Genomic DNA, 20359 nt, shown 5'->3' with positions numbered 1-20359 from the left:
AATTTTTTGAGATGGGTTGCTGCCATCAAGTTTTAAATGAATTGTTTTTCATGAAATGGTAAAGTGTCTCAATTTCAACATCTGATTCTATTACCTATTGTGAATAAAATATGGGGCTATGAGATTTTATTTACATTTTACATGCGTCCCAACTTTTTTCCGAATTAGGGTTGTACATCATAAAGGTCCTGAAAAAATAACTTACATCATCTTCAGAGTGCTCATCTACGATTATCTCCAAAATCATGTTCTCTCCTCGGCTGCTCTGTTGGAAAACCTGAACCCCCGTTTTCTTCAACGAAAACTATAAGAAAAAAAGTTTATATAGCATTATGACAAGAAAAAATAAATATCAAAATAATGACTTCCTTAATATGTACTAATCTTAAGTTATATCAGGTCTTACAACCTATTTTCATCAAACCATATGTTCGGAATTATACTTGCAGCTACAGGTATTGGTTGGTACAGACACCAAGTAGCTTGAGATCCTATAACCCGAAGCACTCTGTCATAGAGAATTCTGGCAGAATATTACATTCGCCAGAATGCAAATCTGCAGCGTATGTTCTGTACAAACCCTGAACTTATGTGAAGCCATCTGGCATCTGCAGGCATCCATGAGAATATACCTGTGATAGGCCTGGTAGCCGCCTCCTATGAATGGCTTCCCTGATCTCAGTGCAGGGAAGCCATTAGGGCCCTGGGAGCGCAGTACTCCTGGAGAAAGTAGCATCAGATGCCATGTCATAGCTGACCACGGTATCTGAGAGGGTTAAATGCCTGTGATCGGCGTTACTGCAGTTCGCAGACATTAACCCCGGGTGTCTGCAATGTGAAACAATAGAAAACCGGGTGTCTATGGCACCTGCTCCACTCTGAAGCAGATGCCATCTCTAAAGTGCCGACAGCAGTCATACAAGTACAGCGGATGTTGTGAAGGGGTTAAAAATAGCTGGACTTACAGTGTGCTTAATATGCTTCAGAGTTGGGAAACCACAGAAATATAATGCACTCTTGTTCACTTTTGTAATCTTGTTGTCGCCCATAGAAACAACCCAAGCATCCAGCGAAATAGTCCGACTCCTATCATAAAGAGAAATTAACAGTTTACCTACGCAAATCTATAATATAAGACCACATCAAGTTTTGTCATAAAGTCTATTGGAACCCCAAATACACAACCACTGAGGGAAATGCAGCTGTATTTTACAGCTTATTACACTTCAGTACATTGGGGCTCATTTACCAAGACTAGTGTTTCATGCACTGGTCTTCACAAAAAGTCAGAGTAAGAATCAGCAAATTTATTAAAGGGGTTGTCCGATTTATGAAAAAAATAAATAAAAATATAGCACTGTAAATCTGATGGGCAGCAATATATAACTGAGCTAAGCAAGTTTTAGGAAAAAAATATGTATATTTCCTTATTTCCCTGGTTCTCTTCTGGCTCTTTGCTAACCTGCAATAACAACAATCTCTGCCGGGCCCCCGGAAAGGACTGGCGTTGCACGGAAGGACGCGGTCGAAATGAATGAGCCGACCCAGAAGAACGCTTGGGTTTGGGCTGCAGAAGATGGGTGCTCTTGCCACCCGTGGCCTCAGAAATGATTTTGTCAAGTTTGGGCCCAAAAAGACAAGAACCAGCGAAAGGAAGAGATAGAAGGGAGCGCTTGGAAGAAGAATCGGCCTGCCAGGCCTTTTGCCAGCGTTCCCGCCGAATGGAGACGGCAAAGGTGGAGGACCGCGCGACCATGGAGCCCGCATACAGAGCCGCTTCGCAAAGGTACTTCCCCGCCTGGGATATCTGGACCGCCAGAGCCTGGAATTCTGTGCGGGAAAGGTCTGAGTCTAAGTCCTGATGTAAGCGCAGGGCCCATTCAGAAACCGCCTTAGCCACCCACACCGAAGCGAAAATGGGACGGAGTGGCAAACCGGTGGCTGAAAAGACCGACTTCGCAAGTGATTCAACCCGCCGTTCCACCGGGCCCTGCAGAGAGGAGCCGTCCGCAACCGGAATAGTGGTATTCTTGGCCAGGCAAGCCACCGGCAGGTCCACCTTTGGAGGGGAAGACTACTTACCCACCCAATCCGGGGGGAACGGATAAAGAAGATCCAGCCACTTGGAGATCAGGAAACGTGAACCTGGCTGTTCCCACGCTTTAGTGGTGATAACGGAAAAGTCGTCGTGGACCGGGAACGATTTGTGAGTCTGCTTGGTACGCAGGAAAGAAACTCCCTGGTGACTGGAGGAGGGGCCCTCCTCTTGAAGTTGGAAGGTGTCCCGGATTGCCGAGACCAGGCTGTCCACTAAGCCATCTGGGACGAGCGGTCCGGATCCAGATCCGTATCAGACTCTGAGTTCCACTTCGGACGAAGGGTCCCCAACCAATGAGGACACCCTGGACAGCGAACCAGGGGGAGGAGGCGAAGGCGATGCATCCGAGGAGGAGAGGTGTTTCTGCCTGGGACGCTTGCTGGGGTATCAGCTCCTGGATGGTACACCCTGAGAGAGAGCAGGTTGCGCAGGTGACGACGTCTCTACCATGCGACCCATTAAGGAAAGGGTGGATTGGGAGATCTTGGATAGGTCAGTCACCGCCCGGGACAGGGATTTGGCCCATTCGGGTCCCATACTTCCAGCAGAAGGGTGCACGTCAGTGAACTGCGACTGAGGCGGCACACTCTGGGTGGCCTGGCATGAGGCACAGAGGGGGTTCGCCTGACCCCTAGGAAACTTCACATTACATAAAGTGCAGGCATAATGGGTAGCCCTACCGAGGACCTGGGGCGCAGGATCCGCTGGGTCCGACATGACAGGTGTCAGGGAGCCGCGCTGTTCCTACCAAAGTGGAGCAGAGTTAACCCTTGCTGGACGTGTCCCCAGGAGCAGGATGCAGCGGGTTGAGGTGGTCTGCGGGGAGCTGGACAGTCTGGAGAGGAGGGAGCAGACCCAAGAAGATGTCCGTCTCAGGCTGGGAAACCGCGTGCACGGCCGGGTACTTACGGATGGAGAGCAGGCAGGAAGGGAAGCGCGGGTGGAAAGGTAGGCTCCGCCCCCTCCAGCCACCCAGCGGAAGAACAGACCGACAGTGCGAAGCCACGGCCCCCCACACCCCCCCGCCCCGCCGGGATTCCGGAGAAAGAAGGGGTCCTGGCTACGACACTAAGCTAAAAACAGAGCTCTATACTGGCTGGAGGGGGGTATAGCTGGCGGGGGAGGAGCTAACAGTTTTCAGCCTAGTGTCACCTCCTAGTGGCAGCAAGCAGCTATACCCATGGTCTGTGTCCCCCAATGATATAAGCGAGAAAACCTGATTTAAACAATAGGTCATTTTCTGATGATATTCCCTTTAAGAGATGCCTTGATGTCAGTGCACTAGAAAGTGAAATCAAATAGAAGGGCCTTCACAGGGCATTTAACAAAGAGTAAGATTGCTATGATACCCATCTGTAATACTATGTTCAACATCTGTATTTTAGGCACAAATAACTTATGCTATATGTCACGCTTTCCCCATACAACCTATGAAATCGCTTTACCTGGCATGGCAGAACTCAACGCTTTGAAACTTTTCTGGCCACGGTGAAGGGTATTTGAAGTCTGTGTCCTTCTCATACAGGTACATCAAGCACTCACTGTGCCGGTTTCTGTTTCTCTCCTCCTCTTTCAAGAGCTTGTAGCAGTTCTTCATGGCTTCCAGCAATCGAGTCTGAAAATACATAAATTCAATGCCCCAACAGTCGTCCAGATTTATCCCTTTGTTACATGGTAGAAAGATCCTGTGCTAAACTACATAATCTGCCCAGACTCAAACCGAACACAGTTAAATGAAAATGCTTGGATGACTCCTCCTATCCAGTTGGCTGTATGATATGTGCACAGCGCTTTTATTTATTCCATTCACACATTCATTGTAGCTTGTATACCAATATGCATCCATATTTCAAAAATATGTTTCCTAAATGCCATTTCTCTTTTCAAAATGACCCAGCCAGAGTGTATCTCCTGGTAGGCTAGGAGAATTTCTTTCCGCATTCCCTCCTGTATAGGGAAAGTAACAAACGGAAGAAAATCACTTAAAATAAAAGTCCAATGTTGTATTTAGATACTACCCAACCTCTACTAACACACTGTGCTGATTATTAATCGTGAAAAGGCATGTCAAGATCATCTGGAATGGAAGTTTTTTGAAAGTTTGTATTAGGCCTCTTTCACTCGATTAGGTCCGGATGCGTTCAGTGAAACTCGCACTATTTTGCAAGCAAGTTCAGTCAGTTTTGTCTCCAATCGCGTTCAGTTGTTCAGTTTTTTCCGCACAGGTGCAATGCGTTTTGATGCGATTTTCACGCGCGTGATAAAAAACTGAAGGTTTACAAACAACATCTCTTAGGCCCCTTTCACACGGGCGAGTATTCCGCGCGGATGCGATGCGTGAGGTGAACGCATTGCACCCGCACTGAATACCGACCCATTCATTTCTATGGGGCTGTTCACATGAGCGGTGGATTTCACGCATCACTTGTGCGTTGCGTGAAAATCGCAGCATGTTTTATATTCTGCGTTTTTCACGCAACGCAGGCCCCATAGAAGTGAATGGGGCTGTGTGAAAATCGCAAGCATCCGCAAGCAAGTGCGGATGCGGTGCGATTTTCACGCACGGTTGCTAGGAGACGATCGTGATGGAGACCCGATCATTATTATTTTCCCTTATAACATGGTTATAAAGGGAAAATAATAGCATTCTGAATACAGAATGCATAGTAAAACAGTGCTGGAGGGGTTAAAAAAAAAATTCAAAATAATTTAACTCACCTTAGTCCACTTGATCGCGGCCCGGCATCTCCTTCTGTCTCCTTTGCTGAACAGGACCTGTGGTGAGCATTAATTACAGGTAAAGGACCTTTGGTGATGTCACTCCGGTCATCACATGATCCATCACATGATCTTTTACCATGGTGATGGATCATGTGATGACCGGAGTGACGTCACCAAAGGTCCTTTACCTGTAATTAATGTTCACCACAGGTCCTGTTCAGCAAAGGAGACAGAAGGAGATGCTGGGCTACGCGATCAAGTGGACTAAGGTGAGTTAAATTATTTTAAATTTTTTTAACCCCTCCAGCGCTGTTTTACTATGCATTCTGTATTCAGAATGCTATTATTTTCCCTTATTACTATGTTATAAGGGGAAATAATACAATCTACAGAACACCGATCCCAAGCCCGAACTTCTGTGAAGAAACATGCGCGATTTTTCTCACGCGAGTGCAAAACGCATTACAATGTTTTGCACTCGCGCGGAAAAATCGCGGGTGTTCCCGCAAAGCACCTGCACATTTTCCCGCAACGCCCGTGTGAAAGAAGCCTAAGCAACCATCTTTAAAAAACGCATCGCACCCGCACTTGCTTGCGGATGCAATGCGTTTTTCACACATCCCCATTCACTTCTATGGAGCCAGGGCTGCGTGAAAAACGCAGAATATAGAGCATGCTGCGATTTTCACGCAACGCAGAACTGATGCGTGAAAAACAACGCTCATGTACACAGCCCCATTGAAATTAATGGGTCAGGATTCAGTGCAGGTGCTATTCGTTCACGTCACGCAATGCACCCGCGCGGAAAACTCGCTCGTGTGAAAGGGGCCTTACATAGGTGGAAGCTTACATTGGAAGCTCTGTAAGAGGTCTCTGGTGCAGGACAAAACAATGTAGCATCCGGCACAATTGCATCTTGTAAAATGACAGACACCATGATGGAAACCCATGGAAGCCATTATACTCAATGTGGTGTGCTGGGCGCTGCTGGTGCCCATCATGTAACAGATCCAGGACTGCCACATTTGCATTGGTCTGCCCCTATGAAAACAAAGCTTAACCCCTTCCCAACTTCTGTTGTACATGTACAGCAAAAGTCAGGTCTTTAAAGATGGCGCCCACTCCGGGTAGGAGCGAGCGCCATAGCTGCCAGGTGCTCTCAGATGCTACGGTCAAAAGGTCACAACAGCATCTGTGAGGTTAAAAAAAAGGGAGGGTGCGCTTCACAGGCAGAAACGCCTTCCTCTTGCTGAGACCAGTGAAGGTGTTCCTTAGTAGTAATAGACCAGAGCCTGTACAAGCCTTCTAGGCCTATTACTGGTATATTCCAATCCATGCCTGCAGGCGACAGCACTGCATTGGAATATACAGATTCTTGTATTCTGTAATGGATAACATAACGATTGCATGTTGGGATCCCCTTGGGAGTCTAAAAAAGTTTAAAAAAAATAAAATAAAAAAAATCTAAATAAATTCAATTCCAATTACCCCCTTTTCGCAGAATAAAAAATAAACAAACATCAAATGCATAGTCGGATCCGAAAACACCCATACTATTAAAATATGAACATATTTATTGCATACGTCGAACAGAGGAAAAAAAAAAAAAGATAATTTTCAAAGATTTTATATTTTCTTTAGTATCAAAACAAAAGAAAAACTATGCATATTGGTATTGTTGCAATTGTACTGGCACGGAGAATGAAAGGCACAGGTCAGTTTTAACACATAGGGACCGCCGTAAATATAAAACGGGAGCGGAATTGAGTTTTGTTTCCAATCCCACCCCCCATAGAACTTCTTTCCACCTTCCCACTACATTGTATGCCGCAATAAATGGTGCCATTTGAAAGCACGTGTCCCGCAAAAAAACAAGCCCTTGTACGGCTGTGTGAATGGAAAAATAAATAAAAATAAATGATGGCTCTGGGAAGGCATGGAGTGGAAAACCGTAAATGCAAAAAAGAAAAAAATCCTCCTGGGCTAAAGTTGTGAAAGTGTTATTCCAGTCGCGGAAACTGTAATTTTTGATTGGTGGCAATCAAATTGCCGGGATGCCCACCTATCCTGCGATTGATGGGGCTGCAGCTCTGGTTTAGCACCAGGGTCTCTTCACAGTGTTTCCCAGTATACTGACCACCCAATATACAGGGAACGCTCATACAGCTCAGGTCAAGTGATGTACAGTACTGCTGAATATATGTGCAAATATCTGCCTTGGTGCTGGGGTACGCAGCAGGGGCACACCCATCATTTACACTGGGTTACACAGTCATGTCATGTATAGATATAAGTACTTACCTCATTGATGAAAGGAATCAGCACCACCGCTTCCCACTCTTGCTGCTTCCCATTAAGGTCCGTCCTAAAATCTTGCGGGTAGTAATCAATGATTGGAGAGTCTTCACTGGTCATTAAACTCTATAAAAGAGAAAGGTGAGATTTCCCTGTAGCCACAACACAACAGCAGAGTCCACAAGTCCTAGAGGTCTAGTGGTTACCTGGTAAGCCTGAGGCAGCAAGTCTTTACTAGCAGCAGGAAGGACAGCGAGCAGCTGCTCAAACGGCATGAAGGGTTTCGCCAAATCAAAGGTCAGCTTCAACCGGCCGATATTACAAATATCTGACAGATACGGTGCATAATGGTAGGGATAATACCTAAAATCCAGACATCTTATTAGTAGAACTAAGAACGTACAAATACATCAGACAGGAGTCAGCTGACGGATGAACAGAAGTTGAAGAATGGAATGTCGGATGAACGATCATTTTGCAGATGTATTCACACACGTTTTAGTCCATACTGAATGTTACAATGAAACCAGACAAAGGATGAAAGATCTTTCTGGGAACATTAAAGGGGTTGTCTCATCTCAGACAACGGGGGCATATCGCTAGGACCCGCAAGAACGGAGCCCCATTTTCTATGGGCCCGACAGAAATAGCCGAGCCACCATAGAAGTGAATGGTAGCAGTGGCCGGTCATGCGCGGTGCGCTCCCATTCACTTCTTTGCTGGGCTCTGTTCCCAATATAGGTGAGGGTCCTAGTGGTGGGGTCCACACCTATTAGACAATGGGGGCATATCCTAGCGATAAGGCTGGTTTCACACAAGCGAGTTCAATGCATTGAACACTTGCAGCGTGAGTCACGTCCTGAGCTATGTAGGACTGATATGACCGCATAGCATTATATTGATTTATGATGCTATGTAACCCTTAAAGTTCTGGAATGTATTGAATAACACTGACCTAATGCTATGCGATCCTATGATGCTATGTAACCCTTAGGCCCCTTCCAGACGAGCGTGTCCGGATGCGTCCCGGTGCATTGCGGCAAACCCGCGCGAGTAAGTACGCAATTGCAGTCAGTTTTGACTGCGATTGCGTTCCGATGTTCAGTTTTTATCGCGCGGGTGCAATGTGTTTTGCACGAACGTGATAAAAAAACTGACTGTGGTACCCAGACCCGAACTTCTTCACAGAAGTTCAGGTTTGGGTCAGTTGTAGTGTAGATTGTATTATTTCCCCTTATAACATGGTTATAAGGGAAAATAATTGCATTCTGGATACAGAATGCATTGTACAATAGGGCTGGAGGGGTTAATTTAAAAAAAAAAAAAAAATGTAACTCCCCTTAATCCACTTGTTCGCGCAGCCGGCATCTCTTCTGTCTTGTTCTGTGAGGAATAGGACCTTTGATGACATCACTACGCTCATCACATGGTCCGTCACATGATTCATCACTATGGTGATGGATCATGTGAATGACCATGTGATGAACGCAGTGACGTCATCAAAGGTCCTATTACTCACAGATGAAGACAGAAGAGATGCCGGCTGCGCGAACAAGTGGATTAAGGTGAGTTCCATATTTTATTTTATTTTTTAACCCCTCCAGCCCTATTGTGTACTAAGCATTCTGTATTCAGAATGCTATTATTTTCCCTTTATAACCATGTTCTAAGGGAAAATAATAATGATTGGGTCTCCATCCCGATCGTCACCCCGCAACCGTGTGTGAAGATCGCACCGCATCCGCACTTGCTTGTGGATGCTTGCGATTTTCACGCAACCCCATTCATTTCTATAGGGCCTGCGTTACGTGAAAAATGCACAAAGAGGAGCATGCTGCAATTTTCAAACAACATACAAGTGATGCGTGAAAATCACCGCTCATGTGCACAGCCCCATAGAAATTAATGGGCCCGGATTGAGTGCGGGTGCAATGCGTTCACCTCACGCATTGCACCCGTGCGGAAAACTCGCCCGTGTGAAAGGGGCCTTATTCATTGAATAACACTGACCTAATGGTATGCGATCCTATCAGTGCTACATTGCTCAGGACGGGAGCTCTCGCAGACACATACTGCAAGTTCAATGTTTCTGTTGGAAATGGGCGCTGGAAAATGCACTCCTATAATGTGCTTAACGTAATTGTCATTTACGTCTAATTATTCTGCATGGTATATTGTGAGAGCAGGCGAAAAACCTAAACGCAATCTAGAAGCAAGGAAATGTAATCTCTCAATGGCTGCAGAGGTGAAATGCTGAAAGAGTATGGCACGGACACGGAAAGGATGGCAGCCTGAAGAACAGCCTGCCAATCCTTGGAGACTACACTTCATCTTCATTATACAAGACATATACATGCATCCATATACAGATGTAAATTCCTCCCCCCCCTCCCCCACCCTTCTGTTATGTTTTTAACGGACGTAAAGATAACATAAAAGAGAGAACGCTACTCACCAACTCCAGGACTGGACACCATGGTAGTAGTAGTGCAAAATCCACTGTATGGCCTGAACATAACATAACGCTTGATTGGCCAGAAACTCACTTAGAAAAGACAAAAAGGTGCAAAAATGTTTGAATGAATGATTAAAAATGAACATATCTCCATACTAGTATCATTTTGTGAAAAGGTTGCCCAGCTAGCTAGTTGCTCATACTACTATTCAGCCTGCTTGAGTTAGGGGATACTTACTCTGACACAACCTCCACTTCCATTTTTGACATGTAATATGATCTCTTATACTGTCTAAACTCGGTCTCAAAAAGATCCTCCTCCTCTGGGTCCTCATCCAAACCTAAGAGATTAAACAAGGGAACAGACCATTAAAATCCAGTAGGAATAACATTATAACAATATACACACTCGGGGGAAATTTATCAAAACCGGGGCTCAGCTGCTCTGAGATTCATATATGGGGAATATGGCCAAGGGTTGTCTTCATGAGACAACCCCTTTAAGATCCAATAATTATACCCAGAGAAAGCGGTTAAAAAACCCACACATCAATAGCCTAGTGATCAAGTATGGCACGCTAGCCTGCTCACTTCCTATGGGCCCTTTAGGTGCCGGGGATGGCTTCCCAATATGCAGATGTCAAGCGCTATAGAAGCAAACAGCGAGCATTTTTATTATGGACCCATCATAATTTGTCATTGTGGTAACCCTATTTATCATCAGAATACCAAACAGCCGCAGCCCTCCCAGAACTCTGGCAGCACTCAAAACGTGCATCAGCATGGACGCATTCTCCTGCAACCATCTTATCCTATTTGGGATGGTAATATTAAAACATTCTTATTTCTCAATTACATAGGTACATGGTTAATACGGTTGAAAAAAGACAAACGTCCATCAAGTTCAAACAAGGGATAGGTGGGGACGCGAATCCCAGAAGGAAGTGAGACTCAGAGTTCTACACGTTTTCATAAGTATTAATGTTGTTTACTTTTAAGAATTCGTCTAAACCCTTTTTGAAACTGCCCACTCTTCCTTCTGTGACCACGTCCTGAGGAAGTCTATTCCACAGATTCACAGTTCTTACAGTAAAGAAGCTTTGACGCTTCTGGAGACTGAACTTTTTCTTCTACAGTCGGAGGCAGTGCCCCCCTGTCTTTTGGGGGGAATTTTACATGGAACGGTCACATTTTTGTACAGGGAGTGCAGAATTATTAGGCAAGTTGTATTTTTGAGGATTAATTTTATTATTGAACAACAACAACCATGTTCTCAATGAACCCAAAAAACTCATTAATATCAAAGCTGAATATTTTTGGAAGTAGTTTTTAGTTTGTTTTTAGTTTTAGCTATTTTAGGGGGATATCTGTGTGTGCAGGTGACTATTACTGTGCATAATTATTAGGCAACTTAACAAAAAACAAATATATACCCATTTCAATTATTTATTTTTACCAGTGAAACCAATATAACATCTCAACATTCACAAATATACATTTCTGACATTCAAAAACAAAACAAAAACAAATCAGTGACCAATATAGCAACCTTTCTTTGCAAGGACACTCAAAAGCCTGCCATCCATGGATTCTGTCAGTGTTTTGATCTGTTCACCATCAACATTGCGTGCAGCAGCAACCACAGCCTCCCAGACACTGTTCAGAGAGGTGTACTGTTTTCCCTCCTGGACCACAGGTTCTCAATGGGGTTCAGATCAGGTGAACAAGGAGGCCATGTCATTAGATTTTCTTCTTTTATACCCTTTCTTGCCAGCCACGCTGTGGAGTACTTGGACGCGTGTGATGGAGCATTGTCCTGCATGAAAATCATGTTTTTCTTGAAGGATGCAGACTTCTTCCTGTACCACTGCTTGAAGAAGGTGTCTTCCAGAAACTGGCAGTAGGACTGGGAGTTGAGCTTGACTCCATCCTCAACCCGAAAAGGCACCACAAGCTCATCTCTGATGATACCAGCCCAAACCAGTACTCCACCTCCACCTTGCTGGCGTCTGAGTCGGACTGGAGCTCTCTGCCCTTTACCAATCCAGCCACGGGCCCATCCATCTGGCCCATCAAGACTCACTCTCATTTCATCAGTCCATAAAACCTTAGAAAAATCAGTCTTGAGATATTTCTTGGCCCAGTCTTGACGTTTCAGCTTGTGTGTCTTGTTCAGTGGTGGTCGTCTTTCAGCCTTTCTTACCTTGGCCATGTCTCTGAGTATTGCACACCTTGTGCTTTTGGGCACTCCAGTGATGTTGCAGCTCTGAAATATGGCCAAACTGGTGGCAAGTGGCATCTTGGCAGCTTCACGCTTGACTTTTCTCAGTTCATGGGCAGTTATTTTGCGCCTTGGTTTTTCCACACGCTTCTTGTGACCCTGTTGACTATTTTGAATGAAACGCTTGATTGTTCGATGATCATGCTTCAGAAGCTTTGCAATTTTAAGAGTGCTGCATCCCTCTGCAAGATATCTCACTATTTTTGACTTTTCTGAGCCTGTCAAGTCCTTCTTTTGACCCATTTTGCCAAAGGAAAGGAAGTTGCCTAATAATTATGCACACCTGATATAGGGTGTTGATGTCATTAGACCACACCCCTTGTCATTACAGAGATGCACATCACCTAATATGCTTAATTGGTAGTAGGCTTTCGAGCCTATACAGCTTGGAGTAAGACAACATGCATAAAGAGGATGATGTGGTCAAAATACTCATTTGCCTAATAATTCTGCACTCCCTGTATGTACAATACTCATGTAGTTGCTGCATATATCTGGGAATGTGATCCTTTCTTTGCAGTGCGACTCATTTTTATATAAAATTTATTTTTAATTATTCTAATATTATATGAATTTTTTATATTCTTTGGGACATTTGTCCTTTTTTTATTAATTAGGTTGTGTTGCCCTTTGAGATCCAAGAGATAAGATAGGTTTACTCACATTTAGCATCTTCTTCTCCCTCTTTTTCTAATGCCCCTAAACAAAGTGCATCCTCCAACCCCTGTGAAGACACAAACAGAATTAGGCTCCATTCACACGTCCGTATAATGGGTCCACATCCGTTCCGCAAATTGCGGACCCTTTCATTCTCTATGGGGACGGAATGGATGCGGAGAGCACACTGTGTTCTCCCCGCATCCGCATTGCCAGATCGCGCGCCCGATCTGCCGGTCCGCGGCTCCGGAAAAAAAATAGAACATGTCCTATTCTTGTCCGCAGCTGCGGACAAGAATAGGCAGTTCTATGGGGGTGCCGGCTGGGTCTATTGTGGATCCGCAATGCACTACGGGATGTCTGAATAGACCCTAAGATAATCTTTTAAGCAGTTTTCTTGTATTATGTCTATTATGTTTTATATTTGCTCCACATATAGCCTAGATCTACATACACACCACTATGTAAAGTAAACCTCCGGTAATGTTCGCTAGTCAGTAATCCACAGCTTTATATGAGCTAAATGACCAGGCAATTATGGGGAATTAACAGTCTGTTCCTGATAATTGCCTGACTGTGAGCGGAGGTGAGAGCTCCAAGTACATTCAGCAATCATCTCCTCTGTATGTATACAGTTAATGGGCAGCAGTTCCCTGTTGATACATGACGATCGGCTGCCCAGAAATGATGATTTTAGGTGCCACAGACAATGCTTGATGTTTTTGGCCCTCGTAAAAGGGTTTTAAAGAAGACCTGTCACAACTCCTAATATGAGAAGATAAAATCATACACAGCGCACCACAGATAATATTGCCAACAGCAATAATGCAATACTCAAGCAGGTAGACGCTCACCCTGAGCGGTTGTGCTAAATAGACACATCTGTAATGAAGGCAATGTGGTGAATTCTATATATGGCTGGCCGCTGCAGAGAAATGAGGAGCACACCGCCTGGCTGGCCTGATAAAGGCAATGGCTCAGTGCCAAAACACGTCGTCACCAATAAAGCCCCGGTGGCAATATTCTGTTCCATTTCACTGCTGGCGTGGCTGTAACTCCTCATTTCTCCTTTTTTACCATTGGAACAACTTCTAACTTGAACATTCTAGTAAATAATTGCATTCCACACGAAACATCCATTCTCTAGCATCTATTCTAATGATTTTATTTAGTGCAATTCCTTTATTATCACCAATAGAAGTTTATGAATGGACAATGTCATGCTGTGAAGGGACACACTCCCAACTGGTAACATCCATGCATAAACTTCCTAAAGGAAGAGGTACAACACAAACAAAGATGCCCCAGAATTGTTATTGCATGGGGAATGCAATAAATATAGTTACCAAAACAGACATTCCAGGAGAAGAGTCAGATTGCATTATCAGAGGGCAGTATCTAGCAGTCTGATTAATATCCTAAGAAGATACTGAATCTGTCACCTCTCCTGATATATGGAATAGTACTGCTCATACCGACTCAAAATCCCTAATATGTATAGGAATACTAACCCTCGTTCCTCTGCTGTGTGAACAAACTGACACTAAAATACATTGAAAGGACTACTATCAATGTGCTCCAGCACCGGCTTACGGTTGCACTGAGTATCCTCATACAATTTACCGATGTGGAGTCAGCGGGACCAGTACCATTCATGTACTACGGTACTTAAGAGTGCTTGGGGAAAGTGACCGATCCCTTTAATGGCGATATTGAAAATGCAGAAGGAGGAAAGAATAGCCACTGGCAGTTCCCGTCTCGCCACTTACGGACAATCCGCTCACCTTGCTCTTCTTCTTACAATTCTCAGCTTCTTCAGCAGCTTGGCCTGCAGCTTCATTGAGGTATTTATTGCCAACTTTGCTTTCAAACCATTTTAGGTCAACAAATATTTCATTGAAATGCTCCCGGTCAAACTGCAAACAAAAGAAGAAGTGAAGACGTGCAAACAACTGTGAAAGATGAATGGTGCTCGTTCAATAAGTGTGTGGGGTGAACGGTTTATTCTTGGAGACTAAAAAGGTTTGCCTTATCCCAGACACCACCTTTAATAAAAACCTGGATTGATTTTTGTGCGACCGTCATGTCGCAGTACGACACCATTGACTATCATTACAAAAAATGTTGTGCGACAAATTGTCGCGTAACAAATGTCGTTGTGTAGCTCTAGCCTTAGGGTACATTCGCACGACCATATAATTTTATCTGCGTCCTATCCGTATCCGTTCCGCATTTTGTGGAATAAATGCGGATCCATTCATTCCTATGGGTGAATAAAATGTGCGGACAACATTCAGTATGTTGTCCGCATCCGTGTTTCCACATTTCTAGTCCGCAAAAATATGAAGCTTGTAATACTATTGTCCGCACAGATTTGAATGGGGCTGCGGACCAGTCAATGGATCCGCAAATTGTGGATGACATATGGAATGGTTTCTGTATGTCATCCGTTTTTTGCAGATCTGTTTCCGTATTATTGAATACCTTAATAATACATTTTTTTTCCTCTCTCTTTTTTTCTCTCAAACGGAAGTCATTAGTCCGCAAAATGCGGACACACCGTTCCGTTATTTGCGGACCGCAAAACGGAAAGGATTACACACAGTCGTGTGAATATACCCTTAAGGGTCCATTCACACGTCCGCAATTTTGCGGAACAGGTGCGGACCCATTAATTTTCAATGGGGCCGGAATGTGCACTTCCGGATCCGCACTTCTGTTCCACAAAAAAAAAATAGAACATATCCTATTCTTGGCCGCAATTGCGGACAATAAAAGGAATTTTCTATGAGAGTTCCGGCAATGTGCGGTTCGCAAAATGCGGAACGCATATTGCCGGTGTCCGGATCCGCAAAACACATACGGACAGATAGACAGCAGAAAGGACACAACTTCCAGAAAAGACACGCAACCTGTGCTGCCAGCTTGAAATAAATCTAGCAGAGCAATTGGAGCAGTGAATGAGGAGATCTCTGGATCCATGCGAGGTACAGAAAGAGGTTGCCATTTTTTACATTAATCATGGGATGACACCTTTAACATGCTATTTAAAAAGCTAATATTTTAGCACCTACAATTTTAGCCACCTCTCCATTTACCATCAAGAGTGACCTAATGGTGCATTTAGAAGAACAGATAATCGTTTTGGCGATTAACCACATAAAAGCATTTAGCGATTTAAAGCAAGCATTTTCATGTACAAGCAATGATTTACATAAAAGCCGCCTGTTTTACATCACTGAAAGATCACACCATGTTCCTTTACAGTACCATAGTTCAATAATGACAAGCGATAATTTATTTGTTCTCAAAAATTTTACAAACGTTTCCAGTCGAATTGTTCAGTCACTACATACACTTAAAGCTACATGCACATGACCGTTATGCGTTTTGCGGTCCGCAAAACACTGATGGAGTCTGCATGCGTTCTGCAATTTGCGGAACGGCACGGACAGCCTGTAATATAACTTCTAATTCTTGTCCGCAAAACGGACAAGAATCGGACAGGTTATATTTTCTTTGCGGACCACGGAACGGAGCAACGGATGCGGACAGCACATGGAGTGCTGTCCGCATCTTTTGCGGCCCCATTGAAGTGAATGGGTCCACATCCGAGCCGCCAAAACTGCGGCTCGGATGCAGGCCAAAACAACGGTCGTGTGCTTGTAGCCTTAGGCTGTATTACACCGATCATCTTGCAGTGCAATACTGCCGCTGAATGCACGAAGAACAAGCAAACTTGTTTGTTCACCGAGCAATTGTGATTTTTAAGCATGCTTACAAATCATTTATTGCAGGCGGCAGATTGTGCTGTCTAATTCCGATCTGCTGTCAGCAAACCACTAGACAGCATGGGGACGAGCAATAATGGCATATTGATCGCTCCTCCCCATGCTGCGGAGGAGATCGCTGCATTTAATAACAGCCGTCTCCTCCACTAGCGAGCTGGCGATTGACGGGAAAGAGCGCTTTGTTTCCCAACAAACACTTGCTCAATCGGCCTGTGTAATACAGGCTTTACACTACACGATTGTCACCTGTAATGAACTGTTACTGTTTGAATTGTAACAATTATCTGCTCGACCAAGGCCTCTTTCACACTTGCGTTGTTGGGATCCGGCATGCACTTCCGTTGCCGGAGGTGCCCGCCGGATCCGGAAAAACGCAAGTGTACTGAAAGCATTTGAAGACGGAACCGTCTTCCAAATGCTTTCAGTGTTACTATGGCACCCAGGACGCTATTAAAGTCCTGGTTGCCATAGTAGGAGCGGGGAGCGGTATACTTACAGTCCGTGCGGCTCCCGGGGCGCTCCAGAATGACGTCAGAGCGCCCCATGCGCATGGATGACGTGATCCATGCGATCACGTGATCCATGCGCTTGGGGCGCCCTGACGTCACTCTGGAGCGCCCGGGGAGCCGCACGGACGGTAAGTATACTGCTCCCCCGCTCCCCGCTGCACTTTACCATGGCTGCCAGGACTTTAGCGTCCCGGCAGCCATGGTAACCATTCAGAAAAAGCTAAATGTCGGCTCCGGCAATGCGCCAAAACAACGTTAAGCTTAAGGCCGGATCCGGATCAATGCCTTCCAATGGGCATTAATTCCGGATCCGGCCTTGCGGCAAGTGTTCCAGATTTTTGGCCGGAGCAAAAAGCGCAGCATGCTGCGGTATTTTCTCCGGCCAAAAAACGTTCCGTTCCGGAACTGAAGACATCCTGATGCATCCTGAACGGATTTCTCTCCATTCAGAATGCTGATCAGGATTCTTTCGGCATAGAGCCCCGACGACGGAACTCTATGCCGGAATACAATAACGCAGGTGTGAAAGAGCCCTAAATGCGATCAGATGTTTCTTATCTGTATAATGACCAGTGATGGTCTCAGGAACAAAGAATGGTTGAAAACTACAGAAAGGATGCTGAACAGGTTTCTAAAACCTAACTTCTACTCTACTATGTACTTATAAAAAGAACTCACAGCTGAAAGTTTAGCAAGATACTTTTCAAAGTGAACCAAGTTCAAATAGCCATTTTCATTTATGTAGCCTAAAAAAAAAAAAGAAAAAAAGAAAAAATAAATCAGAAAACATTTCACAACCAAGTAAATGACAATGTTTCTGAAAGCTTGTAGCTTTGTATTACCTTTATTCTACCCCACAATGACAATTGCATGTTAACTAAGACCCTATCTCTGCTTTCATACATCCCATGTGCAGTACAACTCTGTCAGCTTTCCCCAATGCTGAAATGCTAACTGCACATGTGTTGACTGAAGAGTTACTGGCGCATGCACAATACTGCAGTGGTGGCCATCCGCTTTACTTCTATGGAAGTTCTTAAAATAGAGTGTCAGCTCAGATATTTCCCAAACTCCCATAGATGTGAATGGAGAGGTGGCCATGTATCCACTTCTATGGCAGTTCTGTAAAGAGCCAAGGGCACTCGCGTGACTATTTTTGGAACTCCCGTAGATGTCAACTTAAGGCTACATGCACACGACCGTTCCGTTTTTTGCAGTCTGCAAATTGCGGATCCCCAAAAAATGGAAGCCGCCCATGTGCCTTCCACAATTTGCGGAAAAGAAACAGGCGGCCAATTGTAGAAATGCCTATTCTTGTCCGCAAAACTGACAAAAATAGGACTTTTTTTTGCGGGGCTACGGAACGGAGTGCTGTCCGCATCTTTTGCGGCCCCATTGAAGTGAATGGGTCCGCACCAGAGCTGCAAAAACTGCAGCTTGGATGGGGACCAGAACTACGGTTGTGTGCATGAGGCCTAAAGCATGCTGTGCATGCGCGGTGCACTGTCCTTTGATTTGGGCGCCGCATTCTAGAGATAAGTGCGGGTCCCAGAGGTGGAACCAACTCCTATCGGACGTTGGTGGCATAGCCTAGCAATATTCCACCAATGTCTCAGATGACATAGAAACATAAAATGTGTCGGCAGATAAGAACCATTTGGCCCATCTAGTCTGCCCAATATACTAACACAACCCCTTTAAGGGGGGGGGGGGGCAGGGGAGTGGAGGAGCAGCTGTGGTCTGAGAGGCGAGTGGTTGAACCACTTTGCTCACTGAAGTTTCATTAGTATATGGAATCAAAGATTAATTCTTACAAAATGGGGAATCGTTTCACTCAATATGATTGTCCCCACCAGGCAGTATGTCTGGTTTAATAGGGTTGATCCTACTGACATATGCTCTTTAATTTTTATGTTTTTCTTAAACTCCACTCCTCTTTACAAAATAGCATGGAGGCATCTAAAGCCTCATGCAGACGTCCATGGAACACAGTCCGTGAGATACCGGACTGGCATTGCAGGAGCGCACAACGTCATAGCAAACAATGACGCCGTGCGCTCCTGCAATGCCAGTCCGGTATCTCACGGACTGTGTTCCACGGAGACTTAAGGCTTCATGAACACGACCGTGCCGTTTTGCAGTCCGCAAATTGCAAAACAGAGATAAGGGCCGTGTGTGTTCTGCATTTTGTGGAACGGATCATCCAGCCCACAATAAAGCAGTCCTATCCTTGTCCGTGATGCGGAAAAGAATAGGACATGTTCTTTATAAAAAAAAATAATTGTGTGGGGCCACAGAATGGATGTGCAGATGGGGACAGCACACAGAGTGCTGTCTGCATCTTTTGTGGCCCTGTTGAAGTGACTGAGTCTGCATTCGACCCATAAAAAATATGGCTCGCATGCAGACCCAAACCACGGTCGTGTACATCAGGACTAACACTACAATTTCATAATGTGACAGGTGTCTACTTCAGAAAATATGGGTAGTCTTTATAATATGAATTCATAGTTTTTTTATTTAGGGTGTATTAGTGCATGTCAAAAGTGTAACAATTGTCCTGAAACCCCATGGCATCAAGCTTCATAAACTGACAAACCAGGACATGACACAGTATAGTTGATGAACATACCTCCAAGTTCTGGTAAGACACTCATGTAGGTTCTATACAACAGAGGCAGTGCATCATGGTTAATGTGCAAATGAGGTAGATGAGGAATAAAATCATTGCCCACAAGAAATCCCATTAAAATCCAGTCATCAATAATTCTCTCTATATCATATTCGAATGAGATCTTGTCCTGAAAAGAAGAACACTTCCATGAGCTGCATTTTTCAAAGAGCATTAGAAATGGCGCATATTCAGTGGATGTAACTTACTCTTAAATGTGAAAATTCATAGTCTATGTACTCTCTCATTAATGACAAGTGGAGCAGGTGAAAGGTTGTTTCTTCTGGTGCAGAAACTCTGAAACACATCACAAAGCATATGAAGTGGCATCCCAGTCCTATAATATTTCATGAGGAGATCAATCAAGGCAAAATTATATGAACCCAAGAATGTTCTCAGAGTCAGGAGGACCAGGCATGGAATACAAAGTTGCATACAATAAGACATCTATCAGGAGTGGGGTCTGTTGGGTGCAGTTGTTCTCCATCATGATGGATCACGCAGCACAGACAGGGTGCAGGAAGCAGAGCTATATTCCTGCAGAACTGACCGTCATCCATGACTTTCTACACCTAACAAGATAGTGGCTCTGCTGGGTCCAAAGAAATACTCGTCTCTGTCGCATCCAAAATCACCATTGCTAACAATTCAGCAGCAACCGTCTTTCAGTGCCTGGACCTTGCATACAGAAGGCCAAATCTCATCTTCCTATACCCCTGTTAGCATAGTATAAATTTTGGAGGAGTAGGACATCCAGATTAGGTTGGCTCAATTCAATAGAGAGAACACCTTTCAGAGAGGAGCCGCTGTGACCACGGGTCTCACTTCCAACATACAGCTGATTTTGGCTGCCACAGGAGTAGTTCAGATGAAGGGCCATC

The 20359-nt window shown here is 44.7% G+C and overlaps 1 protein-coding gene across 7 annotated transcripts in view; it reads right to left on the bottom strand.

Annotated features, from left to right (window-relative positions):
* The window catches only part of XRN1 (5'-3' exoribonuclease 1), a 118013-nt gene that overhangs the window by 54984 nt on the left and 42670 nt on the right, over window positions 1–20359 (bottom strand). For 6 of the 7 annotated variants that reach the window (XR_005778225.1, XM_040428062.1, XM_040428063.1 and 3 more), the window contains exons 7-18: window positions 19688–19775; window positions 19440–19608; window positions 17486–17553; window positions 14292–14423; window positions 12514–12574; window positions 9808–9910; window positions 9570–9659; window positions 7321–7477; window positions 7121–7240; window positions 3544–3713; window positions 966–1086; window positions 206–304 (exon numbers count right to left, since the gene is read on the bottom strand). Coding sequence is in view for 6 of the 7 variants with exons in the window: in XM_040428062.1 (XP_040283996.1) it covers window positions 206–304; window positions 966–1086; window positions 3544–3713; window positions 7121–7240; window positions 7321–7477; window positions 9570–9659; window positions 9808–9910; window positions 12514–12574; window positions 14292–14423; window positions 17486–17553; window positions 19440–19608; window positions 19688–19775 (1378 nt within the window). In the remaining variant the exon portion in view is untranslated. Of the gene's footprint in view, window positions 1–205; window positions 305–965; window positions 1087–3543; window positions 3714–3733; window positions 4046–7120; window positions 7241–7320; window positions 7478–9569; window positions 9660–9807; window positions 9911–12513; window positions 12575–14291; window positions 14424–17485; window positions 17554–19439; window positions 19609–19687; window positions 19776–20359 lie in introns of those variants that run through there. The other variant, XM_040428068.1, reaches the window with a different exon arrangement.

The sequence above is a fragment of the Bufo bufo genome, chromosome 4 (assembly GCF_905171765.1).
Source record: "Bufo bufo chromosome 4, aBufBuf1.1, whole genome shotgun sequence".
NCBI classification, from domain to species: Eukaryota; Metazoa; Chordata; class Amphibia; order Anura; family Bufonidae; genus Bufo; species Bufo bufo.
This window is presented reverse-complemented; position numbering and strand designations above follow the sequence as displayed.